Source organism: Phocoena sinus, chromosome 2 (genome assembly GCF_008692025.1).
Source record: "Phocoena sinus isolate mPhoSin1 chromosome 2, mPhoSin1.pri, whole genome shotgun sequence".
Classification (NCBI taxonomy): Eukaryota; Metazoa; Chordata; class Mammalia; order Artiodactyla; family Phocoenidae; genus Phocoena; species Phocoena sinus.
Window position 1 is genome coordinate 37,918,718 of NC_045764.1, and position 27,576 is coordinate 37,946,293.

Below are 27,576 nucleotides of genomic sequence, written 5' to 3' on the forward strand. Positions count from 1 at the left end.
AGTTTCAGGGCATACATCAGTCTATCACTTAGCTTTGCCTTTGCCCCCTTGGGAGATAACATCTGTGTGGACTCAGGAGGAGCCCTGTGTTCCTTGAGTGGGATTCTGCCTGAAGTGGCTTCATGGGTTCTGGCTCTACTAGATTCTAACTTTGTGACTTAGGCAACCCTCCTAAAGACCTCCTTGCGCCTCAGTTTCTTCAGTTGTAAAACAGGGATGATACCATATTTAATTGATTCTTAGACTCCCTTTTTTGGTAATATTTATAACTTTACATATCAAATCCAGATTTGTCTTACAGTCAATGGCATTTCACAGTTTAATTAGCATTTCAACATTTTCCTTTTTAGTGATACATAAAATAATGGTGTGATTTATAATCAAAGAGTCTTGGCATCTACCATTCACGGTTATTTTGAGGATTGGAGTTAGTGGGTAACTGCTTAGCTCAATAAATGATGATTTTTGTCTTTATTTTTACTTTTTTCCTACAGTTCTCTCTGCCTTCAATATTACCCCCTTAACTTCACCCTTTACACACCTGCCTAATGACATATTAAAAGTGTGTTTTTGACTAACGCCCTTGTTTGAATTTTTCAGTGGCTCTGTATCCCCCCATAGCAGTGATTCTTCTTCTTCTTCTTTTTTTTTTTTCTTTTTTGCGGTACGCAGGCCTCTCACTGTTGTGGCCTCTCCCGTTGCGGAGCACAGGCTCCGGACGCGCCGGCTCAGCGGCCATGGCTCACGGGCCCAGCCGCTCCGCGGCATGTGGGATCTTCCCGGACCGGGGCACGAACCCGTGTCCCCTGCATCGGCAGGCGGACTCTCAACCACTGCGCCACCAGGGAAGCCCTATTTCCTGCATCATTTTATTTTATCTTTAAATAGTATGTCAGGTAAGAACTCTTGTTCTCCCCATCTTACAGATGGAGAAACTGAGCTTTAGAGCTAGGATGCCTCAGTTTCTCCAAAGTTTCACAACTAGTAAGTGGCAGAGACAGAATTCAGACCCTGGACTCTGATTTCAGAGCCTGCACTCTCCACACAGCTATACTCCCTTAGTGTCCTCTCCTGCTTTAGCATCCTCAACGTGGTAAGAATGTATTAAGCTCATGTTTTGTTAACAGATAACCAGCCAGAGAGAGGATAAAATTCAAGAGAACAAAGCCTGGACCATTTTCTTTACAAAGTGTTGTGCTTAGCATTTGGGACCAATATTGCAAACAGGAAGGAAATGAGGGAGGATGAAACAGTAGACAAAAAAGAAAGTCCTGCTAGAACATTTTAAAAAAATTACTTCACAGAGAACTCTGACTCATTATAGGAATTTTTTTTTTTAAGGAAGGAGTAAAATGCAATGAGTATACTTGGCTACAGTCAACAATACATACTCAAGAACACAAAACAGGACTTCCCTGGTGGCGCAGTGGTTAAGAATCTCCCTGCCAATGCAGGGGACACGGGTTTGAGCCCTGGTCTTGGAGGATCCCACATGCCGCGGAGCAACTAAGTCCATGCACCACAACTACTGAGCCTGTGCTCTAGAGCCCGTGAGCCACAACTACTGAGCCCGCGTGCCACAACTACTGAATCCCTTGCGCCTAGAGCCCGTGCTCCGCAACAAGAGAAGCCACCACAATGAGAAGCCCGCACACCACAATGAAGAGTAGCCCCTGCTCGCCACAACTAGAGAAAGCCCGCATGCAGCAACAAAGACCCAATGCAGCCAAAAATAAATACATTTATTTTTTAAAAGAGCACAAAACATAAAACCAGCAAGTGAGTAATCCTTTTTAAAGAAGAAGAATTGTTAGGAGAGCATAAAGAATAGTTTTTTGTTTTGTTTTGTTTGGAGACTTTACCATGATTTTTTTCTTTTTTATTTATTTTTTGGCTACATTGGGTCTTCGTTGCTGTGCACGGGCTTTCTCTAGTTGCAGCAAGTGGGGGCTACTCTTCATTGCGGTGCGTGGGCTTCTCATTGCAGAGGCTTCTCTTGTTGCAGAGCGTGGGCCCTAGGCACGTGGGCTTCAGTAGTTGCAGCATGTGGGCTCAGTAGTTGCAGTGTGCAAGCTCTAGGGCACACGGGCTTCAGTAGTTGTGGTGTGCAGGCTCAGTAGTTGAGGTGTGTGGGCTCTAGGGCTCAGGCTCAGTAGTTGTGGCTCATGGCCTTGGTTGCTCCACGGCATGTGGGATCTGCCTGGACCAGGGATAAAACCCATGTCCCCTGCATTGTCAGGCAGATTCTTAACCACTGCACCACCAGGGAATTCCCTGAAGAATAGTTAATGAGTTACTGAGTGATTTGCCATTTTCCTTGCCTGGATAGCTTCTCTTCCATTTACTGGTTAGTTTAAGGCCCAGCCTTGTCTAAAATTCCACAGCATTTTGTACTTGAGTCACAGTCTTCCTTTTATTATAGTTAATTCCATGCATGTTTTATCTTCCCTCCTTGACTAAGCCCTTTGAGGCCAGCGTCCAAATCTTATCTTCATTTCTTCCTTCTGGCTTTAACATTCTGTGATGTTAAGCATATTTAAAGACAGATATTGATGGGACTTTGCTGGTGGTCCAGTGGTTATGATTCAGCACTTCCAGTGCAGGGGTCACGGGTTCTATCTCTGGTCAGGGAGCTAAAATCCCACATGCCGTGCAGCGCGGCCAAGGAAATATTAAAAAAATTAAAAATAAAATAAAAATAAAAATAGACATTGTTACAGATCACATTATTTTTTTTTTTTTTTTTTTTTGCGGTATGCGGGCCTCTCACAGCTGTGGCCTCTCCCGTTGCGGAGCACTGGCTCCGGACACGCAGGCTCAGCGGCCATGGCTCACGGGCCCAGCCGCTCCACGGCATGCGGGATCCTCCCAGACCGGGGCACGAACCCGTGTCCCCTGCATCGGCAGGCGGACTCCCAACCACAGCGCCACCAGGGAAGCCCCCAGATCACATTCTTTTAGTGAAAATGAGTGAATACTTGAACCTAATACGTTATCTTGTTTGTGGGGGTACAGTGGGCTCACATATACATACTTAGTATATACAGATTCATCTCTAATCATTTGGCAAGAAGAAAGAGAATTAAATTCTAAATACAGAATGATTCTGTCCACAATTCTACTCCCTTAGTCTGTGCCTAGAATGAGTGTGAGAGGGAAGATTTGAATCCGCTCTTCTTTGCCTCTCCTCTCATGTGCCTGTCATGTGCCTCCCATGAGCATCTTACTGTGTTTAGAGTAATTTTAATCCTTAAAGATACAATACAGATTTTCAATCTGTGTGGTCCCTAAACAACAAGGCAGCCACTTTATCTAGTACTTAACTGAGGACAAAAAAAAGTAATCAAGAGGAAAGACTAGCCAGGTGGGACTGCATTGGTGATTTAAGGGATTTTGGCTATGCATAGTTTCCATCTTACTTGGTGACTTTAGAACTTAAACCTTATATAAGATGAGATTCCACTGTTTTCTCATTTTTTCATTGTGTGATCATGTGAGTGAAAGAGAAAGACAGAAAATCAAGGGCTAGGGATTGGGTCTTATGGAATTTCATGACAAGACATCTGGAGAAAACTGTGGAAAACGTCTAGTCTAAAAACCAAGGAAGGTCATGAAAGTGGTTCAGGAGACACTAATAGCAAGGAAAAGAGAAAAACAGAACTTTACAAAGCAGATTGCTTTCTTTGCCTGCTCTCTTTACTTTAGCAGAGCATACCAGGTTTCTGGAAGGCATTTTTATGCCCTCTTCCCCTTTTCATTTCTTTCTAAAATGGATAATATGGGAACTAGAGACTTACTTTGGAAAAAATGACTCTCAGATGATTTTCTCTTCCCCTATCAGTACTGAGTCCACTTGGAGCATCCTCCTACCCTTTGGCCTATTAATAGCCACCACACCTCCTAGCGTAGACAAAGAGATGATGCATACCCCATCCCACCAAGAATCTCTTCCCTCCTTACTCTCTGGAGGCCTTTCCTAGGAACTGATGAAACCAACCAAGCTTTTTGACTTGGGGTAGAAAAAGTTATTAGCACTTAGATTTTATATAGTAGACTAGATATTTTATTAGTGATTAACAGTTCTTTTTTAAAACGTGAATGTTGCAATATTGGCATCCTCCTGTTCCAGTACAAGCACTGTGACCATGCTCTTTTGTATTTGATGAGCATTTTATTGTCTTCTCTGTGGTAATAGTTTTTTTTTTGTTTTTTTTTTTGTTTTTGCGGTATGTGGGCCTCTCACTGTTGTGGCCTCTCCCGCTGCGGAGCACAGGCTCCGGACGCGCAGGCTCAGCGGCCATGGCTCACGGGCCCAGCAGCTCCGCGGCATGTGGGATCTTCCTGGACTGGGGCACGAACCCGAGTCCCCTGCATCGGCAGGCACACTCTCAACCACTGTGCCACGAGGGAAGCCCCGTAATAGTTGTTTTAAGAAAGATATGAGGGACTTCCCTGGTGGCGCAGTGGTTAAGAATCTGCCTGCCAATGCAGGGAACACGGGTTTGAGCCCTGGTCCGGGAAGATCCCACATGCCACAGAGCAGTGAAGCCCATGTGCCACAACTACTGAGCCTGCACTCTAGAGCCCACGAGCCGCAACTACTGAGCCCGTGTGCCACAACTGCTGAAGCCCGCGTGCCTAGAGTCTGTGCTCTGCAACAAGAGAAGCCACCACAATGAGAAGCCCGCACACTGCAACCAAGAGTAGACCCCGCTCGCCACAACTAGAAAAAAAAAAAAAGCCCGTGCACAGCAATGAAGACCCAACACAGCCAAATAAAAATAAAAAATAAAAATAAATAAAAAAAGATATGAGAGTATGGATACGAAGTGGGGATGTGAGCCCTTGTCTTGTGTGATACAGGAGGCTTTCATCCTCCAATGCAGAATACCTGGAGAGGGATTGATCTAGTTTAGAGATTTCTGTGGATATGATTGAGCTTGGAGTGTGGTGAGTGTTGACATGTCACTACCCTTTCTGCCCATGGAGTTCCGCTAGATGGGTTCCTGCCATCCCAATATAGAACTGCATTTTACTATAGAAACAGTATTATTCATGGTACTTAGTTGTAGATGCAGGGGTGCTTTATGGTATCACATTCTAGGTAACATGGATTTGAGTCAGCTTTTGTGTCCTGCTTGCATGAGAACCTTATTATAACTATAGAAAAATACATTGTAACTTTAATATTTAAAAATAAACTTTTGGAACATGGCCAGCAATGTCTGTAGACTGTATTTTTACTGGAGGAAAAAGAGTGATGTTTGTTATCTTCAAGCTCCAGGTCAGTTTGCTTTTAGTGATTGCTGGAGGACAGAGGGAACGAAAAGTGCCCAGTGAACTGAGAAGGTATCTTGAGACTGAAAGACAAGACAGGCAGCTCTATATAATCGATGGATCAGTTTATTATAGGGTAATTCACTCACAGGGTGGGATCGGGCAGTGATCTGGAAGCATTTGCAGCTACGCTCCACACTGCCGAGGGGCCCTTGGGACAGTTTCATAGTTAACCTAGTGTAGGGGGGTATGTGCTCGGAAATGGGACATGCATTCCTAAGTCAAGATTTATGAATGGGTTACTAGTCTCATGGGTAACCAGGTATATGTCAGCAAAGGTCTTCATCATTGTTTGGGAACCAACAGAGCATAGAGGCCACCTGGTCAGAATGATTATTAAACAATATCTATTACATACCAGTCCCCTGACAACAGAGAGGTGATTACTGCACAGTACAGTCCTGGGTAGGATCAGTAGAAGGACAGGAGGAACTGTATATGCCCAAGATGGCATCAGTTATGCTAACAGCCGTAGACAGTGATGGCTTCTGTTGACCTGGGATTGGATTCAGAACTTTTTTATCTTCAGTGAAAAACTTAGCCAAGGATGAACTTTTGAAGATCCTGGAATCCTCTATTCTTGGATAGGTTTGTTGAAACTGACTTGTCTCCACCCCCTGTAGTTCCAGAGCTGTGTCCCTAAGGAGCACCTCTGTCCTTGAAGTGACACTTTTATTTTCCCTTTTAGACTGTATCAATCCTGACACGAAACAAGCAAGCTCATTTTAACCCACTTTTATCTGTGGAGGTTAACTCTTGTGTCCCAGGCAGTTAGAGTGTGCTTCTCAGTGCCAGAATGGGAAGCCAGGCCAACTCAAAAGGCCTGTGTCTCCTCAAAATCAGGACTTGTGAACCAGATGAGCCTCTTTCATCCATTCAGCCAGATTTATGAAGTACCGCTGTTACGAAGCATAGTGCTTGGCACTGGAGACCCAGAGAAGAATATGACATAGATTTTGCCTTCAAGGAAAATCATGGTGGAGGAGAAGAACAGACAAGTGAAAAATATGACAGTGCACTGAATTGAGTGCCTCAGGAGAGATGCATACTAGGCACAGCAGTATCACTGAGAAGAGGGTGATTATCTTAGCCTAGAGAGGTCCTTAGTCTTTCTTGAATTTACTCGGCCCAAGTCTTAAGTATTCATCACCTCAAATCTTGGAAGAATGGTTTTGCAGTCTCTGATTTTTACAGAACTGCTTAACAGGATCAGCATGAAGAATGGTAGAAGGTAGTGAGGGTTAGTATTAGCAATTCTCAACAGAGTTGTCAGCATTACAAGCCCTTGTTCAATTAGAGAAGTGCTTTCTTTCCATCAGGAAGTCCCAGCAGGTTAAACAGTCATTTAACTCTCCTACGATGCTTCCCAGTGTTATTTTCACCTTTCTGTGCATTTTCACAGTGGAACTGCTTACCAAGCCTTTGTTGGCACAGAACCTCTGATTCAAGCCCTTCAGAACAGGAGAGTCACACCTTCCAGGAGTCCCAAAGCTGTACCTAAGCTCTATTGAATGCTCAACATGCATCAGATTTATTCTTATTTCATCTGTTAGTAAACTGGGTCACAGGAACACTTCCTGAGGGAGCCCAGGGTACAAACTTATAGGTCTCTATCCTGATCAGGACATTTCATATTGCCTCTAGGGAATGAGATGGGGAAGGTCTCAAACAGTTAGCTTATACTGACAGAAAAGAATACAGGGGCCACATTGGATGCCCAGTGGATCCAGTTATAGAAGCAAGTACCTTCAACAGAGGGAGGATGATGTGACAGCTTCCCGGAAAAGAAAAATGAAGGAGACGGATGTCCAGATGTGTGGGGAGGAGAGAATAGAGTCTCGATAGCAGGTTAGATTGCCTTCAGAGGAATAGACATCTTGACTGGTAATCATTCCTACTTTTTGACTGTTTTGAGGGTTGTTGTTTTTCTCTTTAATTAATTTACTTTTAAAATTTTGGCTGCACCAGATCTTAGTTGCAGCATGTGGGATCTTTCTTGTGGCATGCAGACTTCTTAGTTGTGGCATGCATGTGGGATCTAGTTCCCTGATCAGGGATCGAATCCAGGCCCCTTGCATTGGGAGTGCAGAGTTTTACCCACTGGACCACCAGGGAAGTCCCTTTAAGGGGTTTTAAGAGACAGAATTATAAACACCCAACTTTCACTCATTAAAGTGTGGCCATAAATTTATGTATCTTGATCTTGTAAAACACAGTTTCCAACCAGCATTTTACCTGTTAACATTTCAGATTCATCACCCAAAGTATTTCCTCTGTTGCCTTCCCCTCACATCAAGATAACCTATTTGTTTATTAGGGTTATCTTAATCTTTTTATTCAGATTAAACTCTTCCCTGTTGTGATTACTCTTGGGTCAAATTACCAGGGGATTTGCCAGGAACTAAGAAATCAGTAGCACTTTTGTTTAAACACTTCTGAAAGAATTTTGCTAGAGAGCTATGAATTACTATTACTTGATAATTGATATTTGTTCAGTGCACACTGCGTTAAGCTGGGTTTAGGGCTCTTGAGGACCTTTACCTCTTTGCTATCTTCTATTCTTGTGGTTTTTATTACCACCTACATGACTCAGGTTTCAGATTTCTTTTTCCCCCACATCAGTTGGTTTGTTGGTTTGATCCTTTAACCCTCAGTGTTCTCTGAGGTACTTACCTACATTTCTGCTAGCATCCTTAAGATCAGTCCATCAGTCAGCTCCTGTCATTTAACAGAACCATTCTTTGTGATCTCTTTATTCTAGGTTTTTTCTTTTTCGGTACGCGGGCCTCTCACTGTTGTGGCCTCTCCCGTTGCGGAGCACAGGCTCCGGACACGCAGGCTCAGCGGCCATGGCTCACGGGCCCAGCCGCTCCGTGGCATGTGGGATCCTCCTGGACTGGGACACGAGCCCGTGTCCCCTGCATCAGCAGGCAGACTCTCAACCACTGCGCCACCAGGGAAGCCCTTTTTTCTAGTTTTTTAAGTACATGAGTTTGGTATTGATTCTTGGCTGCCTTCTCCCCACACTCATGCTTGGCAACCTCCAGCTTTCTCAAGGCCCCTCTATCTCCACTCAAAGAAATGTCACCCATCTTTCATGGTCCACTTCATAGTCAGTGGAAGGAAGTCTTCACTGACTTGTCAGGTTAACATGGGCAGCTGGTGAGCTAATCCCTAGTTGCTCATCCTTTGCTCATTTACACTGCACAAGTCACTGTGCTTACCAAAGGTCAGTTGTGATTGTTTGAGACCTGTTGATGCCAGTTATATTGGTATTGTAAATAAGTAACTTAATTAATCATATACAGCTAAACCATGAGTGAGGAAAGAGACTTGTTCTATGAAAACTTAACTTGCTTTGGAAAGGCAAAGTAACTTGCGTTGGAAAGGCAAGTTACTTAAAAAAGGAAATGAAGTTGAATTAGGTTTGGACAGGATAACTGTAGGAGACTAGAGGCGGAGGACTCTTAAAATCTAGAAAAATTCTGTGCTTCCTGTTTCACAGGAGTCTGAGTTCTCCCTCTCCTTTAGAGAAACTGGAAATTGTGGATGATACATTATGAGTGAATTTTATACAAGAAAAAAGGCATAGATCTCTAGCTAGCAGAAAAGATCTTTTGGGCTCTACATCAAAAATTTGATGGCTCTCAAGGTAGTGTTTATAGCAGATGATTATGGGCTTGGACATTGGGGAAAAAGTCACAATAAAAGTCAAAATAACTTATCTTTATTACATGGGTTGTTGGTTTTAAATGCTATCCATTGAGGGTAAGGAAAACAGTGTTATTATTCTGCCTCCCTCTTTTTTTCCCGTCTTCCTAATTTTTGGCTAGCTGTAGCTTTCTACATTGTCAAAACATATAGCATGGGCATTCTGTTGTCACTCTAATCCCATTTGTCTTAGTCCTACCATTAAGGGGATTCAGTGCTAATCGCCAGTCTTTCTGCCACGATATTTCCAGTCACCTCTTGGTTAGCAGAAGTGTTTTCTTCTGTAGATTCCTCAAAAAAGACTCATGGGAACAATATTTCCTATTCTGTTACTCTTGATTGACAGTCACCTAGGTGTAAAATTCTTGGGTTACCCTTTGTCTCCTTGGGAATTTTTGTAAGTATTGCTCCTTTTTCTGCTAGCATTGAATTTTACCGTTGAAATTTTCAAGATTTTGTCCCTCTTTTAAGTGATTTGATCTTTTTGCCTGGTTGCAGAAATTGAGAAATCTTACCTTCAGAGTCTATCTTGGCACTGACTGTTCTGGGTCAGTTTTTCCCTGCGATACAATGTGCCCTTTAAAGAACATCTTGAATTATATTTTTACATCATCTTTATGAACTGAGTCTTTACATATTTGTTCTGTTTCTATGTTACAGTTTTCTTTTATGCATATGTTATATCTCCTTTGCTGTCTTCTGTAACTCATTTTCTCCCTATTCCTTTTAATTCTTTTTTTCATTTGATTTTAGTTGCTTTTTAAAAATGTCTCCCCTTTTTGTTCCTCCCTATATTTTCAGCAGTCTCTCCTGCCTTTTCTTCCTTCCAGTTTCATCTTCTTTTCTGTATGTTTTTTCCCTTCCACTTATGTCTTCTCTTCTTCTTGTCTCCCTGCCTCTCCCATAAACTCTTACACTTCTGCTTTGAGCTCTTGCTTCATAGTTTTTTTTTTTTCAGTTTTGTAAAGTATTTTATTACATTTTATCTGCTGTATCACAGCATTTTTCTGGTGTGTAGTCTTAGTCTTCCCTTTGGGTTTCCTGTTTCTTTCCTAATTTTTTTCTTGTTTCATCTTTATATAGATCCTGTGCAGATTTCATTTTTTTTTTTTTTTTTTTTTTTTTTTTGTGGTACACGGGCCTCTCACTGTTGTGGCCTCTCCCGCTGCGGAGCACAGGCTCCGGACGCGCAGGCTCAGCGGCCATGGCTCACGGGCCCAGCCGCTCCGCGGCATGTGGGATCTTCCCGGACCGGGTCACGAACCCGCGTCCCCTGCATCGGCAGGCGGACTCTCAACCACTGCGCCACCAGGGAAGCCCCAGATTTCATTTTTATAACTCATCTTTAAATAGGTGAGTTTTTCAGGGACCAGCTGTTTGCAGGATGCTTGTTTAGGGGAGGTCCCAAGTCTATGTTCCAGGCTGGCTGCAGTTGTTCTCATGATTTCATGTTCCGGGTGAGTTCCTTTACCCTTTATTTCTACCTAGCCAAGAGAGGTGGGTGTCTGCAATTTTTCCACCATGCAAAGGCTATCTTCTCCGCTGCCACAGAGACTGGCTCTGTGAGGCAAATAGAGCTTGTTTGGGTGGTTTCTCATTTAGCCCCAACTCCAGGTCCAAGGAAGTTCCTGTCTTCCAAAAACAAGGAATCTGTTTGGTCCCAGAGGGTGTGTTCTTTACCTACAAAAAGTATATTTTTGCAGATCTTCCTGAGCTCTCCAGCTCCTGTGTCCTCTCTCAGTAGCATCCTTTCTTCTTCTCAAAAGGAAAAGAGCCCTTGCTTGAGCTCCCTGCTTTTGACAGCTTTTACACCTATTGGCGCCTGGGATTGTGGTTATCTCCTTTTTTTTTTTAATGTATTTATTTATTTTTTAATTTTTGGCTGTGTTGGGTCTTTGTTGCTGTGCGCAAGCTTTCTCTAGTTGCGGCGAGCGGGGGCTACTCTTCGTTGTAGTGTGTGGACTTCTCATTGTCGTGGCTTCTCTTGTTGCAGAGCACAGGCTCTAGGCGCATGGGCTTCAGCAGTTGTGGCATGTGGGCTCAGTAGTTGTGGCTGGCGGGCTCTAGAGCGCAGGCTAAGTAGTTGTGGCGCATGGGCTTAGTTGCTCCGCGGCATGTGGGATCTTCCCGGACCAGAGCTCGAACCCGTGTCCCCTGCATTGGCAGGCGGGTTCTTAACCACTGTGCCACCAGGGAAGCCCTGTGGTTATCTTCTAATTTTGTTGAAAATGGAGTTTGCATTTTTATTTATTTCTCCTTTTTTGCACTTGAAACACATTTTGAATAGCATTTAAAAATTATGACTTCATGATGCAGTGTTCAAATCAAAAGTCTTAACTGACATTATCTATTAACCAACCGCTGGTCCCCATGATATCCTCTTTTAGGCCTTTTACTACACCTTCTCCATAAAGCCTCCACCACCACACTGTCATCCATCTTTTAAGCACCTGAAGCCCACGGAAGATGCTATGAAGATGCTTTTCAGACTTATGAAAAGCCTTTTATTGGGCTTCCCTGGTGGCGCAGTGGTTGAGAGTCCGCCTGCTGATGCAGGGGACGCGGGTTCGTGCCCCAGTCTGGGAAGATCCCACATGCTGCGGAATGGCTAGGCCCGTGAGCCATGGCCGCTGAGCCTGCGCGTCCAGAGCCTGTGCTCTGCAACGGGAGAGGCCACAACAGTGAGAGGCCTGCGTACAGCAAAAAAAGCCTTTTATTCATTCAACATGCCTACTCCACACTGGGCATTGTTCTAGGCCTTGGGGATAAAGCATGGAAGACTTTCTACTAGACCTTTGACACACCCTGTTCAGATGAAGAGGGTGGAAGACTTAGTTTGGGATTTTGAGGAGGGAGTATGGTGGAGAGGGTAGAACATGAGCTCTGGAGTCAGACAGACCTAGATTCAGTGATCAGTTCTGCTACTAAATATGTGACATTGGGATAGTTTATTGACTTTTCCATGTATCGTTTTACCTCAGATGGATGTTATAAAATTAAAATAAGTTACGTATAAAGTGCTCAGCACATAGTAGATGCTCAACAAGTACTACTTCCCCTATGAAAAAGGGATTCATTAAACAAAAGGAATAAATACTAGGAGTACTGGTATAGAGACCTATTTTTTTAAATTGTGGTATCATTTACATAACATAAAGTTTACTGTCTTCATTTTTAAATGTACTGTTCAGCAGTGTTAAATGTGTTCACATTTTTGTGCAGCCCATCTCCAGAGCTCTTCATCTTGCAAAACTGAAACTCTATACCCATTAAACAACACTCCCCGTTCCCTCCTCCCCTCAGTCCCTGGCAACCACCATTCTACTTTCTACCTCTATGATTTTGACTACTAGGTACCTTATATAAATGGAATTATACTATATTTGTCCTTTTATGTCTGGCTTATTTCACTTAGCATAATATCCTCAAGGTTCATCCATGTTGTAGCATGTTTCAGAATTTTCTGAATAATATTCCATTGCATGTATATTCCGCATTTTGTTTATCTGTTCATCCATTGATGGACACTTGGGTTGCTTCCTACTTTTGGCTATTGTGAATAATGCTGCTATGAAGATAGGTATACAAATATCTCTTTGAATCCTTCTTTTCAATTCTTTTGGGTATAAACCCAGAAGTAATATGGTAATTCTATTTTTAATTTTTTAAGGAAACACAATACTATTTTTGGAAGCCTATTTCTTGATGGGGAAGTATAAACAGTGTAGTCCCCCAGGGCATAATTTTAAGACCAGTCTTGTTTAACATTTTGTAAATTATCTGTATATGAGAGTTTCACTATTAAATTGCCATTGCATATAGATAATGAAATAGTTCATATTGTGTAAAATTTTAAAACACCTCATGTGAGTGTATATGTAGACATAAAAGTGGTTAATAAGCCTTAATTAATGTAAGCAAACATATTTTATTTGCATTTGAATGTATGCTTTATTACACTCCCTCCTCGAGGTCAGAAGAAATACCCTAGTTACATCTGTTAGTGTATTCCCCTCACTTATTATGGGCAAAATATGGAGAACTGATGTGTCAGAAAACTTCATGTGTCAAAAATACACGTGCACAAACTCGCAGACATGTCTTTTTTCTTGACTGTCCATAGCCTGTGGAGTATATTGGCCCTCAAATCCTCCATAGTTTAGTCTGGACTTTACGCCAATAGGGTCTCAGCTGAAGACAGTTTTTTCCCCCGGAGATATTTGATCATGTATGGAGACGTTTTTGTTGTCACAGGTGAAGGAGTGCTACTGGAATCTAGTGCGCAGAGCCAGGGATACTGCTAAACATGCTGCGATGCACGGGACAGCTCCCCACAATAGAAGACCCTCCAGCCCCAGATGGCAATAGTGCCCAAGTTGAGAGACCTTGCCTTAGACCCAAACTACCTTCTCAGCATCATCCTCAGCCTCTCTTTTGCATAAACCTGACCTTCTAGCCAGACCCAGGTGCTCCTCAGACCATACACCAGCTGAATTGCTTCCTCCAGTGCCTTTCACCTGAAATCCTCCTCCCTGCTTCTCTGATGGCAGACCCAGCTTCAGTTCTCTCACTGTCTCGGTGAAACTGGCTCTGGTCTCTCTAGCCACTGCTCTCTTCCTTCTCTGACCTCCTGTAGGACTATCCCACTAATCTGGCGATTGGTTTAACAATACAGAGTGGTACTTGCTCTCTTTCCAACTTAATTGAAAGTGCTTTGAAAGCCATGTCGATAGGACTTGATTTGAAATATGAAGTACCACCCCTTACATACCCCAGTGGGCACCTTGACCCACCTGGGGCTTCCCATGGCAGCTTTCCTGCCACTGTGGGATAGAGTGGTTTAGTCAGCGCAATAGTCGGCTGTCACAGCAGTCTGAGACTAAGCTTTGTTGGGAGACGTACTAGCTAGATGGAAGGCCCACGTGTGAGCCTCATGACCAAAAAAGTATTCACCCTGAACATGGTTTCTTATCTAAAGCTGGAAGATATGGGATGAGGACGGGTGCCAAGAAATGGGCCTGTTTTGTCTCCAGCGGAGCACAGACTGGAGGATCTTATGAAGCCTGGGGGATAACATATTTCACGTGGAAATGTGCGTGGACAGGAATTGTTCTGTCATAGCTGGACTGACTTAATGCCAGTCGGTGTTTATGATGATAACACTAGTAATGAAAGGCATCATTATTTTTTTAGAACCCAATGTGTGCCAGGCACCGGGTAGGTGCTTCACACAGGTTGTCTCCTTCAGCCCTCACCACAATCCTGGAAGGAAGCTGAAGCACTGAAAGGATGATTTGCCCAAGGTCACCCAGCTAATAACAAAGAGCAGAGCTGAAATTTAAACACAGTCTGACTTCAAATGAAGCCTGTGCTCTCAGCCACCACCTTGTGTGTAGCCAGGCCCTTCTGCACTGCTTTTGAAAGAGATTTGTGTCTTGATATGCTGGGATGTGGGGGGGAAATCCCCTGTGGTCTCTGAGACATTTGTTGTGAATCAGGTGCCAGTGTCAAGTATGACCACCCTGCTGCTACAAGAAAGCCCACAAGGTTTCCTTTGGGTCCACGCTGTCACTCCCACAAAGGGCTCTAACCCTTCTTCTTTTTGTTTCCCCTTCAGGTGCACTACATTCTTCAGGAGGTGGTGATGGGTGGGATGGTGTTGGAAACAAACATGAATGAAATTGTGGCTCAGATTGAAGCTCAGAACAGGCTGGAGAAATCCGAGGTGAGATGCAGCTGTAATTTTGCCCTGGCTGGTTAGAGAAGACGTGGGCGGAAGGAGGAATGGCTAATGTGTGGGTTTGGGTTGCTGTGGCTCCTTAGCAGGGTTTTCTACTCATCCTCTTTCTTCTTGAGTCTGTCGAAACTCATTGGTTTGAAGTCCAGCCATGAAGATTAAAAAGGTAAGAAAAAGGCTAAAGGTGTGAATGTAAAAGCCAGGTGGCATGGGAAGGCAAGCAGCTTCTGGCTTGGGAGGTTATGGCCAATGTTTGTGGTTTCTAATTCCTCCTTCAAAGCCACGTGTTCCCTGGAGGGACCCAGAATCCCCTTCTCTGATTCCAGTGTGGTTTCTTAGTTTGTGTGCCTATGAGTGGTCTCCCAGCAGGCACTTCTCGTGGTTTCAGACCTCAGAGTTGCCAATTTCCTTATTTCCAGTTAGCCTTATAAAAAGCTACAGTAGAGTTTGGGCTGAGTTTGAAAATAGCATACCCCAGGTCCACCCCCACATAGTGCTGAGTTTGATACAAATGCTCACAGTAAATTTCCATCCTTTTCCCCGAGGTCTCTCCATCACCTTCGTCAGCCTTACCAGGGAGTAGGGGTTACAGGCATACACCTTCACACGTGGCAGAACAAGCAGAACAAATTACCTCTTCAATTATCTGAGTGTCTTAAAGAGCTTCATTGCTTTGTGTAACGGAACTTGATCTTGCGAAACCAGGAATGCTTCCTATGAGGACTGGCAGTCCTGCTGAAGAAGCTTTTCCAGACCACAGCTATTGTGGCAACTATAGTTCTCTTAGAAATGTAGGCTGGGAAGCTTCCGGGAATAGTAAGTGAGTCAGAGGCAAGGGATTTGGAAACTAGAAGCAATGGAGACTTGCTGGGTGAGGGTGGAATTGGAGTCAGGATCCTGAAAAGTAGTCAAGAAGGACGAAATGGTTTTGAGAACATCCTCGTCGACTTCTCCCCGTCTCCGCACACCGGGGCCGAGCCTGGAGAGTGAGGGCTGACCGCAGGCACCTTTCCTCTCTGTTGCTCCCAGACCTTCTGTGTCTGTGGGTACACTCCACCTCCTACGTGTCCTTCTTCCCGTCTTGTGGCCACATGACATTTCCAAAGCCAGCTCTTGTCCATTTCATGGTATTAGTTGGCAAGCGGTTGTCCTAAACTGTGACATTCCTTTTCCCTTTAAGAATTTCCCTGTGACTACACTCCTCTGTAAGAGTCTTCAGTCTCTTGAGGAAAGGGTTTTGTTTAATTTTGTTTCATAAACCTGTTGCTGAATATGACTTGGTTAAACTTCCTTGGTTATTTCAACAGGCATCTACTGAACATCTACTGTGTGCCAGGCACTGTTGGCACTGGGGCTATAAAACTGCATAAGACACAACCCACCTTTAGGAGTGCAGATTGAGTCCCTGTACTATAGAACCTACTAACCTAAAGATTGTTGTGTTGGCCACCTTTGAGGCATAAGGAGGGAAAAATCAAAATGTGCATTGCATGTGCTCGGTTTGGACATTTTCTAGCCCTCTTTCACTTGTTTTTATTTAAGCCTTAAGCAGATGACACTGAGGGTTTCTCTCATACCCACCTTCACGTCTCCCCAGGGTGGCCTTTCAGCAGCGCCCGCCCGGGCCGTGTCCGCTGTGAAAAACATCAACCTGCCGGAGATGCCTCGGAATATCAACATTGGCGATCTCAACATCAAAGTCCCCAACCTGTCCCAGTTTGTCTGAGAGCGGAAGATGGCTGAACTGAGTCCTTGGAACCAGCAAAGCTGAGCCAGTTCTGCAGCAAAGCCCGCTCTGCGCCCTAGAGGAGTCCTGCCTCGGGCCGTGGCCCCTGCTGTCCCGAAGTGGGAAGGAGTCCTGTGTCCACTGGCAGCCTGTGTGCTTGCTTCTCACATGTGCGGCCTTGCCTGTCTCTTGTACACACAGCCACTGCAGATGTCAGGGGCCCTGGCTTCCTCAGTAGGGGTCAGGTGCCCAAGCCACTCACCCCCTTTACCTGCCACGTGCAGCCACTCCCAGGGATTGCAGACTGTAGTGAGAGGCCCCCCTGCTCCCAGAACCCCACCACGAGGATGTTCTCTGACGTGAGTCTTCAACTTTAGCACCACAAGGCTCCCTGAGGTCCTGTAGCATTGACTTTCCTGGTGAGGTGCCATAGCTAGAAAAAGGCTGACCCTCTAGATGTGGGGATGTGGTGAGTGGCAAACAATGGCAGGATGTTATGAGATCCAGAGTTGCCTACTGACTCTACTAGAGTTGGCACACCCAGAATCCTCTTGTATAGCCACGCTGTCTCATCACCACCTCCTGCAGCATACACTCCCCGCTGCCACAATCCTGGCCCTGCTCTCCCAGGTGTTTATGTGCAGGACATGATCCAAATCATAAGCCTGTTGTTTGCCTGCCCCCCACATTTCTGCCAATAGGGAGGGTACCCCCCCCACAGCCAGAGGGGTCCCCCTCAAAGGGGAGGGGCCCTGTGTCTGTAGAAAGCAAAGCTGACAACATGTGGAACATCTAAGAATTATGACTCTTCCAGGTTTAAAATACATTCTCCTTCCGAGTAGCAGACGGGTCAGTTGCTGTGTTATGAATGATGAGTCTTCTTTGTACAGGAAACCCGCTGCTGTCTACACCAGCTTCTGGAGCATGAGAGCCTGAGCTGGGGTCATGTGTTCTGGACCTGGCACAGGGGAAGGCTGGGGACACGTGCATCCTGCTGGCTGAAACCGGTGGCAGTGCAGCATCTTCTCCCCAGTGTTCGAGGGGTCCCTGCCTGAGCTCACTCTGGGCACGCTCTGTTCCCCTCAGATGACAGTCCCCTAGAGCTAGCTGTGGAAACCTGTAAATGTTTACATTCGGTAAGAGCCTTTCTTCCTGTGGTTAACTTAAGAGCTGAAGCTGCTCCTTGAAGTAGTGCCTCTTACTCCTGCACTGCCTTGGGGCCAGGTCTCAGGTATGATGTTGAGCTGCCTTGAGATTAGGGAGCTCGCTGCACCATCATGGTAAAGTCTCCCGGCCTGGGGACTTCTCGTGCCTGCCGGCCAGTGGCCCAAACTGTTTCCTCAGGCCTCCTGATGCTGTCGCAGAGCCCATCTGAGATGGTGCCCGGCAGGACCATGGTCAGGACCACGTCTTTTCCCACTTTGAATAGTGCTTCCTGTGCTTGGTGCCTTTTGCTCCCTGTAGCCTCTTAACCTCAGTCTTTTGGAACATATCTGATAACCTCAGAGATGGGCAGTGTTGATCAGAATGTAGGCCCTCTTATGTTGGAAGAGGGAAATGTAGGTTTATATATCTATCTGATGTTAAAACCTCTGATATTCTTTTAAAGAGTTTAATTTTTATTTTTAACAGACATTTCAGTATATTCACATCCCTCTCACATTTGCTGAAAGTGATATAGGGAACAAAGAAGGAAAACGATATTTATTTTGCACCTCCTGTAAGGTGGCATGAGCGAGATCCTTCCACAATCCTTACAACAGACACTATCATCTCCATTTTGCAAGTCAAGAAAGTAAGACTCAGAGAGGTCAAGTAACCTGCTTTAGGTCACAAGGGCTAAGAATTGAGACTCTCTGTTTGCCTAAATCCACAGTTCATTTTTTTTCACTGCTCAAGATGGCTTCTCCCAATTTTATTTTCTTTCTTATGGATAAGGAAACCTCAAAAAGTATAGGTAGCTTCTCAGAAACTGTGATTAAAAACTGGCTTGGTAGCCAGTGAGAGCATCAAAGAGTGTGAGCTCGGGGGTCCTCCGCATGCCTCCATTGAACTGGTTAGGAAGCAGAAGCCCAGAGTGTTTAGTGTTGTGTCCAGGGTCACAGAGCTAGAACCAAGTCAGTTTTCTTTTTTCTTTTTTTAAAATTTTTATTGGAGTAGAGTTGATTTACAATGTTGTGTTAGTTTCAGGTGTGCAGCAAAGTGAATCAGTTATACGTATACATACCAAGTCGTTTTTCTTGAGTTTGTTTCATGGCTTATCGCATTGCTGCCACATGTTCTGGATTTCCTGGAATAGTCTTTGAATGTTTTGCCTGCCAGAAACCAGTGATTCCCAAAAGCCACTGACCGGTCCTAGAGACTCCAGCAGTGGGCATCGCAACATCATCCCTCATACTGCTTCTAAAAATGACATAAAACTTGAGCCTGGTCTTTTGTTTGGAACACTTGATACCTTTGGATGAGCCACAGTAATTGTTCATTAACTACTTGAGGTTGCCTGCAAATCCAGGTACCTTTCTTGCTTGTTATCAGCAAAACCATAAACGTTTTTGAAAAATAAGAGGAAATCCTCATTGGCCTTTTTTTGGAGAGGGATACAAATACTGCTGCTGAGAGATGTTGGTTATGAAAATAGGGACCAGGTTTGAATTTGGGAGCCCTTGGTCCTGGATGGTTTACAATGAGGATTTCCTGAAGTGGTACAGAATACTGGGTTTTCAGTGTTCACTGCCACTGACAAAAATCTAATATTCCTCCATTCTGCAATTTCTCAATGCCTGGTGGATGCCAGGCTCAGTTCTGGGCACTGAAGGTTGCGAGCAGTGAGGCCCTGCCTCCTGCAGCTGTCTCTGCTGTGCATCTCTGAGTGCTCACGTTGCATCTGACTGGCAGCCTGAATTTGTGGAGGCTAGAGTCAGTGACTTTGTGTTTTACGGAATATTTAAAGGACAGTAACCCATTTCCCAACCCCAGCTGACCCCATCATGCTCTGCTGTCTGTGCTCCAAACAGCCTGTCTTCAAGCTGCTAGAACAAAAATACCATAGACTGGGTGGCTTAAATAACAAACATTTCTCACAGTTCTGCAGGCTGGTCAAGATCAAGGTGCCAGCAGATTTGGTGCCTAGTGTGGGCCTGCTTCCTGTTTCACAGAGGGCCATATTCTTGCTCTGTCCGGAAATAATGAAGAGAAAGCTCTGGGCTCTTCATCCCCTTATAAGGGTGCCAATCCCACCATGGGGTCTCCACCCCTGTGACCTCATCCAAACCTAATTACCTCTCAAAGGCCCTATCTCCAAATACCATCACATTGGGGATTGGATGTCAACATATGAATTTGGGAGAGGACACAAACATTCAGTCCATGTGTACACACCTTTCTGCACAGATCATGGCCCTGTGCTTGTCACATTAAGGATTAAGTCAGCTATCTTGAGTGTTCTCAAGTCCCTGTTATTCAGGCCTCTGCCACTTACAGAGCCAGCCTTTCCTCCCCACCACCTCCACCTCCATGGAGCAACCTAGGGAAGACCTCTCGGGCCCCAGCTTCACCAGGAAAGAAACTAGGGAAGTATGGCTGAAACCAGGCTGCTGGCTAAGTCCTGTCTCGTGGACCAGTCTTTAGTAGGGGATTAAATCCTTAGTGTGGGCCATGAGTTTCCAAATAGGATGCAGCTGTGATCAGTGCCTGACGATAAAGGTCAAGAGAGAGTGTGATAGCCATAATAAGAGCCAGTAAGGTAGGGGAGTCACCTGGGGTGGGGTGGGGGTGTCGGCTCCTAGCAAATATCCTGGTCTTCAGCTTCCCGAGTCTCCTGCGCTACCCATCTCCTTGTGGTCATCGTGAGCCTGGTGTCCACATACCTGTGTGTACACGTGGCCAGTGCCCGCAGGTGGACAAATGGCTGATCTCATGGTTAAGATGTTGCCCACTAGGGAGCACTGGAGGATGCTACATCTGCGATGTCTGGCAGCAGTTGGCAGATAGACAAACAGGCCTCCTATAAGGCAGTAGCTCCATGGAAATGATTAATCTTTTCCAGAAGACTGTCCAAGTTCTTTCCTATTTCAATGAATTAATGTTTTGAAAAGGAAATTCACGTGGTTCAAAATTTAAGGTGACAAAAGGCTGTTCAGCCAGACTCTCACCCTGTTCCCCTAAACCACGGAGCACCCACCCCCATCCCTGGAAGCAACAAGTGTTTCCAATTTAAAAGATTAAGAAACAAAGCCCCTGGATTTTTATTACTGAAACTGAGAGTGTACTTTCCTCAAAGAGTTCTGTTCCATTTGACCTTGGTTGACCTCAGCCCACTACAATCCTGCCATCCTCTAGAGGGAGAGGCCTCCCAGGCCACCCCATCCTTGCTCTGCCTCTCCATTTTCCATGGCACTCTGATGTCCTGTGTGTTTGAGTTGTAGTTTTTATCTCCCCCACTAGGACGTACGCCCCTCAGAGGCAGGGATTTGTCTCTCCTGTTCAGTGCTGTGTCCCAGCTGCTATGACCAGTGCCTGGTATGTACTGCTCAATAAATAACTATTGAATGAGTGAATACTTGAGACAAATGGTAACTCATTCTAACAGCAACTTGTAGCTTATGCTGTCCAGGGCCCCGTGCTCAGTCAGCATTTGGGGAAAGAACCTGGATAATGGCATTGGGAACAGCCTATAGAGAGGGACCAGGTGATGGCCTGTGGAGGATGAGGGAGAGGAGAAAGGCAAAGCTGATGACAGTGGAGCCCACATGACCAGAGGACCAGTGAGGGAGAAAGACCAGAGTTTGGATGTGGACATGTGACACTGGAATTGCCTGAGAGTATCTGGGGCAGATGTCCACCAGCCAGCTGGGAACCTGGGAGTGGGCAGAGAGGAAATGAACGTCCAGCCCAGAGAGATGGTGGTTGAAGCCATGTGGGCGAGCGATGTGGCCAAGAGGACTCAGCCTGTGGGCAGAGAAAGGGAGATGAGAGTCTAGACAGAGGAGCAACTTTAAGCCGATGGAGGACTTTCAGTGGGAAGGGCCCCTGCTGAGAGGCCAAGGCGTGGGACTTAGAAGAGATGACCTTTCTTGGTCTTGCCATTGCCCCTCCACCCCAAGCCCTCTAAGTAAGGCAGCGAAATGAGGGAACTTGGAAGGGGTGGCTCTAGCCTAGTGGTGGGGTGGGTCTCACCCACAAGGTGGTTGTATAAGAGTGTGCGTCACAAGCTAGCTCTGTGACGTACAGAGCCTTCGGAAGGTCAGTGACCACATCCATAAAGGGGTACCAATAACTCCTGCCTTAGGGGGCTGTTTGAGGGTTAACTGAGAATTGATGAAGACCACAAAGGACTCCATAAACACTGGCTGCTGTCGTCATTGGGATTTTTGCAGAGGACATGGGAGCTGAAGTAGATGCAATTAGCTGGGAGAGGTTTGGTGGTGCTGGGAAGGAGAGATGGACGTCTGCAGTGCTCAAGTCCTGGCAGAAGACCTCAAAGGTGGGGCTGCAGAGGGATGATGGGGACAGTGGATACTGGCCTGGCCCCACCAGTGGCCCATATCTATAGGCCACCGGTGGATAAAGCTGTAGGGGAAGTGGTGGAATCTCTGGAAAGTGAAGCTTCCCTTACAGTGGAGGTTGAAGACATAGAAGAGCGAGCTTGGGATTGGTAGGACTGGAAGGGTGGCGGACAGAGCCTGGAATTCCCTTCCCCCAGAGTCAGGGGGAAAGGGAGAGGTCCCAAAGACACAGTGGGAGGAGTCAGCATTTGGCCAGGATGGGGGTGAGGGCCTCTGGCCAAGCAGGCCTGGCCGAGGGTTGGGTTCCTATAGGGACTCCACGCTTCCTGTGAGAAATGGGATCTTTAGGCTTTCTCAAGAGCAAACCTTACATTTTTTTTCCAACTCTGATATCAGCCTGGCCTGAGAGTGCTTGGGTATAGGGGTGCCCTCCCCTCCCACCTAGGATTGGACCACACTTTCAGGAGGGCAGGTTGGGGGTTATTTTCTGTATTGGTGATGATGAATGCCCTTTACAAACCCATGGGATAAAGGCACAGCTGAAATGACAGAAAGGAGGAGGTACAGGTAAACATTTATTATTTTAAGAGTTCAGCTATTGAACATGTTACAAAAGAGGTTCAGTCAAAAAGCCCAAAGCCCATGTCATCATCAGACTCCTCAGACTCTTCTTTCTTCGCTGCCACTGTCTTCTCAGCTGGGGCAGCAGTGGTGGAGGTGGCAGGACCTCCTGCTGGTGCCGCCCCAGCTGACAGGCAGGCCCACCAGCCCCTTCCTTGCAGATAAGGCACCTGATGTCGACATTGGCCAGAGCCTTTGCAAACAATCCTGGCCAGAAAAGGTCAGCGTTTACAGCAGCTGTTTAATGAGGGCATTGATCCTCCGTGACCATCACCTCATAGTTGTGCAGGATGAGGGCCGAGTAGATGCAGGTGAGCTCCGAGATGGAGGCCATGGTACAAGCGAATGCGAGGCGGGCGTGGTGCTAGTCACCGGATGAAGTGAGGGCCTCACCCCAGTGCGACCCAAGCTTCCTCAGAGGGACTCAGCACCTTAGCGGCAGCTGAGGAGAGGGAGCCAGGTGAATTTTTCAAAGACTGGGATCCACTGACTCCCCAGGCTCAGGTGATATTCAAAATATTTACCAACAGGCCTGTCTCAGGCACTGACAAGTGGAGGTACCAGATGGGCACTTGGGGATGTTACTAGTGGTCCATCATGCTTCTGCCACCAGGCCCTACCTCTCCTGTGGTAACAGAGAGGAGAACCCAGGAGGTTGCCACACCTGCAGCTGCTGCAGTTCGCTCCTCTGCTGGCCTGGGTGGGGCCCTGTTGGTGGCAACTGTGGCTTGGTGAGTCAGTGTGCCCCATCCCGCTGGGGCCCTGAGGTGAGAGGGGCAAGGAGCCTCCTCGTACCCCACCCCTAGACCCTTCCAAGCTGCAAGTGAAACTGGAGGCCAAGAGACACAAGGGCACACCCACCGCAGAAGATCACCGTCTTTGCCCTGGGCAGCCTGGCACTGAAGCTTTCCTCCAGCCTCCCAGTTCTGAGTCCTTGGCACTGGGCGCCATTCCCTTGACCCCTCTCCAAGCCTCCCAGTGGCTCCCCAGCTGGCCGCAGGCCACACAAATCTTACTCTGGCTGGCAGGCCTGAGGTCGCTGCCTGCCAGAGATGGCAATATGCACAGCCTGGAAGGTAATCCTTTCTCGCTAGGAAAGTGCTTATCTAACTGAGGCAAGCCAGGATTTGAACTGCTAATTGCTAAGCCAGCTTTTCTGGAACTTCTTTTGTGTGTCTGGGAGGTAGAGCTGGTCCATGAGGAGGTGGCTCCCATTCAGATGCTGGACTGTGCACTCTGGGGTGTTTTCTGCTGATATTCCCTCTCGTTTTTTGCTGAGCTTCCCAGCCTCTACCTGCCTCTTCTCCACCAACTGGGGCCTACCTGGGCCCTATGAAGTGCCAACCAACCCATCAGCTGTTTATTGTGCACGACGATGTTACAAGATTGGAAGGAAATCCCTGGATCCAAGGTCTGTGCCAAACAGGCAAGTGATACAGTGATGCTACCTGGCGTCGTGCTGTGCCTGGCACAGGTTGGTGGCCCACAGTGGGCCGTCCTTTCAGGCCTCTCCCTGAGCCGCAGTGCTCAGGGTTACAACCCTTTCCTATCAGGTCACCCACTCCCAGCTCCAGCCCAGACCTGATGAGCTGCTCTTGGCTCCTGAGGCCCCAGAAAGGCCTCAGACTCCAGGCTGTGCCAGGCCCTGGCCAACCCCTCTGCCTGTCTTCAGGTCTTTCTCACTCGCTCACTTCAGGAGAGTCTCTGCACAAATGTCGCTGTCAGAGGACTTCCCTGCCCTTTCCTGTTTCTCATGGCACTTATCACCTGACGTGATAGTGTTTGTGATGTCAAATTCTGTTCTTTTCACTACTTTTTGCTGCTATTTTGCTGTGCCTAGCATGGTGCCTGACCCACTTTAGCTGTCAGTTAAATAAGTGATTGTTCATGAATGAATGAATGAACACTTCTGCTGTTCCCCTGTCAACATGCATGGAGCTCCACACCTACTCCAGGCTTGAGGGCAGGAAGCTCTGTGGGGTGGGAGTCATGGGGCCTGGCTTCTCAATTCACTGCCTGAGCCTGAGTGAGTCGTTTAGCTGCCTACTTCCAGTTGTAGGAATAGTGTATGAGAACGCACTTATCATAGAGACATAAAGCCTTGAATGGGATATAAACTTGGTTTGAATCCCGGCTCCACCACCTGCTAGCTGTGTGGCCTTGGGCAACATACCTAACCTCTCTGTGCTTCTGTTTCCTCATCTGTGAAATGGGAGTAAAACAGCTTCCTTGAATCAGTCAAGGTTCTTGGTTGCAAACAATAGCACCAACCCAGAAGCTTACTAAAGGGCTATAGGGAAGCTCTCACAGGCTCAACGGAAAGGTGGAAAGCCCAAAACAAAGCTGTCCAGGACACAAGGAAAAACATTCTCTGAAGCATGCCACCAGCACTGCCAACACTGGACCCCAGGGCCACAGACCCTGCTGGCCTTCCTTGAATAGACCGACTCCTAGGCAGTGCCTCTGATTTGTGAAGCTCAGGTCCAGGGGCCAGGGCAGCAAGTAGAGGAGGCTGGCCCCAGCATCACACAGTGAGGAGCTTGCCAAGCAGGGAAGAGATGCCTGTCCAGCAGATCACGTGCAGAGGGTTGTCCTGAGGATTAGAGTTAATCCAGAACCTCGAACGCAGCTAGTGGGAAACCTGGTGGAATCCGCTGGATTTAGAACACGCTTATCCTATGACTCAGTGATGTCAAAGTAGTGTGCGTGTCTGGAAGACGGGGACAAAAATGTTAACAGCACTATGTGTAATCACCAAAAACTGGGAACAGCCAGATGCCCATCAAGAATGGAACACATGAATAAATAAGTACCCTGGACTACTACACAGCCACAAGAAAGAGCAAACTACAACTATATGTAACAACGTGGAAAAATCTAACAAACACAACACCAGGCATAAGAAGCCAGGCAGAAAACCATGTAGGTTGTATGGTTTCATTTATTTGCACTTCAAACACAGGCAAAGTGAATGCATGATTTTAGAAGCTGGGATAGTGGGTGTCCTAGAACGACAGAGAAGAAGGGGCAGGAGTGGGGCTCCTTGTGCTGAGAAAGCTCACTTTCTTGATCTGGGTGCTGGTTTCACAGTGTGTTCACTTTGTGAACCTTCATTGAGTTCTTCATTTATGATTTTGCATTTTTCTCTAGGCTTGTTATACTTCAATTAAAAAATCACATACAGGGCTTCCCTGGTGGCGCAGTGGTTGATAGTCCGCCTGCCGATGCAGGGGACACGGGTTCGTGCCCCGGTCTGGGAAGATCCCACATGCCACGGAGCGGCTGGGCCCGTGAGCCACGGCCGCTGAGCCTGCGTGTCCGGAGCCTGTGCTCCGCCACGGGAGAGGCCACAACAGTGAGAGGCCCGCATACCGCAAAAAATAATAATAATAATAATACGGGTTTAAGAAAAAAAGAAAGAAAGAATTTGTCTCTGGGAAGCACTGGGGATAGTGCCTATGGTATGAGATGAATAAATGTTAGGTCATTGTTGTTACCATCGTCCTTGTCACTGGTTGGTCTCTCTCCCACCCCACACACCCCATCCTCATACACTGTCCTCCCAGGCTGGAAGAGACCCCTGTGTTCTCAACCCTCAAATGCATTCAGTAGGCAGAGCTGGTGCTGCAAGCACAGGGGTTCTGAGTTCATTTGTGAGTGGTGGGGAAGACCTCCTGGCTCAGCACAACCCATTCATTCCTCAAGGAATTAGTCACTTCCTGCAGAGGCTGGGAGGCCAGAGAGAGTGAGAACTGGGCAAACAAAGGGCCTGCAAGTAGCTGAGGACAGGAGTGGAGACAGATCAGGGAGGTGATGGGGAGCTGGGGCCTCGGAGGCAGGGAATGTGTTGGAGCCTATCCTGAGGACAGAAGGAATCCAGGGTAGTAGTCTGTGTGTGCCTGTGTTGGGCATGGGGGAGGTGTATGTGTCCAGTTTGGCTGTGGCTTTAGTGAGGAGAATGGATGAAAATGGAGCAAAGAACATTCCAGGAGTCCAATTAGGAAGCCTTTGGTGGTGACCAGGTCAGGGTGACCATGGAGGTGGAGAGAATTGGAGGATTCATGGGGCATTCTGGGATTAGAACTGATAGGACTTGGGGATCGTCATCCAGCATAGAGGGAAGCATGGGGATGGGCGAGGCAGGCGATGACCAGGGGCTTGAGTAGCCCCACAGATGATAGGTCTTGCTCTATCTGGCACCATGGAGGAGCTGGATTTGGGGTGAGTGTAAGTTAGATTTGGGGAGCAGAGTCAGAAGAGACTGAGACGCAGTGGACAATGCCTGTGGAGGGTGGGCTTGTGGGAGGGAAGGGAAGCTGTGTGCATAGAGAACCCCTGGCTTACAGGGACACTGCCCAGTTTAGGCAGCCAGCTCAGAGGAGAGGCCCAGATTAGGAGAGTGTGGGCCATGGAACTAGGGTTTCTGGGGCTCAGTGAGAAGGGGGGGAAGGGCTGACAGGGGGATGGGATGGGTGCACAGAGTGAGCCGGGGCCAAGGATGACAGAGATGTGGGGCCTGGTGGGCTTAGCTAGTCTCTAAATTTCCAAATCAATGAGGTGGACACTGGTGAAGGGGAGGGCCCTGACCCTTGAGAAGGAGAGCACTCAGCCCAGGGTGGTGGTGCATCAGGGGACATCAGGCTAGATCGCCTGTGTGGAGCCTCTGCATGATCTCCAGCTAGAACAATATCAATGATAATAGTGAAAGTGGCTCTGGTAGACATTATTACTGTTCAAAATATCTATTGCCTCTCCTTGGGGGAGCATGACACTTCCCATACCTTTGACATCAGGCTTGGCTACCTGACTTGCTTTGGTCAATAACCTGAGCATAAGTGAGGTGTGCCACTTCTAAAAAGAAACTTCAGGAGTCATGGTGCTGCCAAGTTCATTCTTATCTCTGCCAGGAGACCTGCAGTGTCCCAGATAAGGGCTGCTCC

General features: G+C 46.8%; 1 protein-coding gene and 1 pseudogene across 3 annotated transcripts in view; one reads left to right on the plus strand and one right to left on the minus strand.

Annotated features, from left to right (window-relative positions):
* AP3S2 (adaptor related protein complex 3 subunit sigma 2) overlaps positions 1-21,067 on the plus strand; it is a 61,896-nt gene extending 40,829 nt beyond the window's left edge. Inside the window, exons 4-5 of one of the 3 annotated variants that reach the window (XM_032622204.1) lie at positions 14,666-14,773; positions 16,383-17,352. In XM_032622204.1, coding sequence (XP_032478095.1) covers positions 14,666-14,773; positions 16,383-16,511 — 237 coding nt within the window. In that variant the 3' untranslated portion in view covers positions 16,512-17,352. Of the gene's footprint in view, positions 1-14,665 lie in introns of all 3 variants that reach the window. The other 2 variants (XM_032622203.1, XM_032622205.1) reach the window with 2 other exon arrangements.
* LOC116748793 lies at positions 18,683-25,847 on the minus strand (annotated as a pseudogene).
* Positions 25,848-27,576: the final 1,729 nt, after the last annotated feature.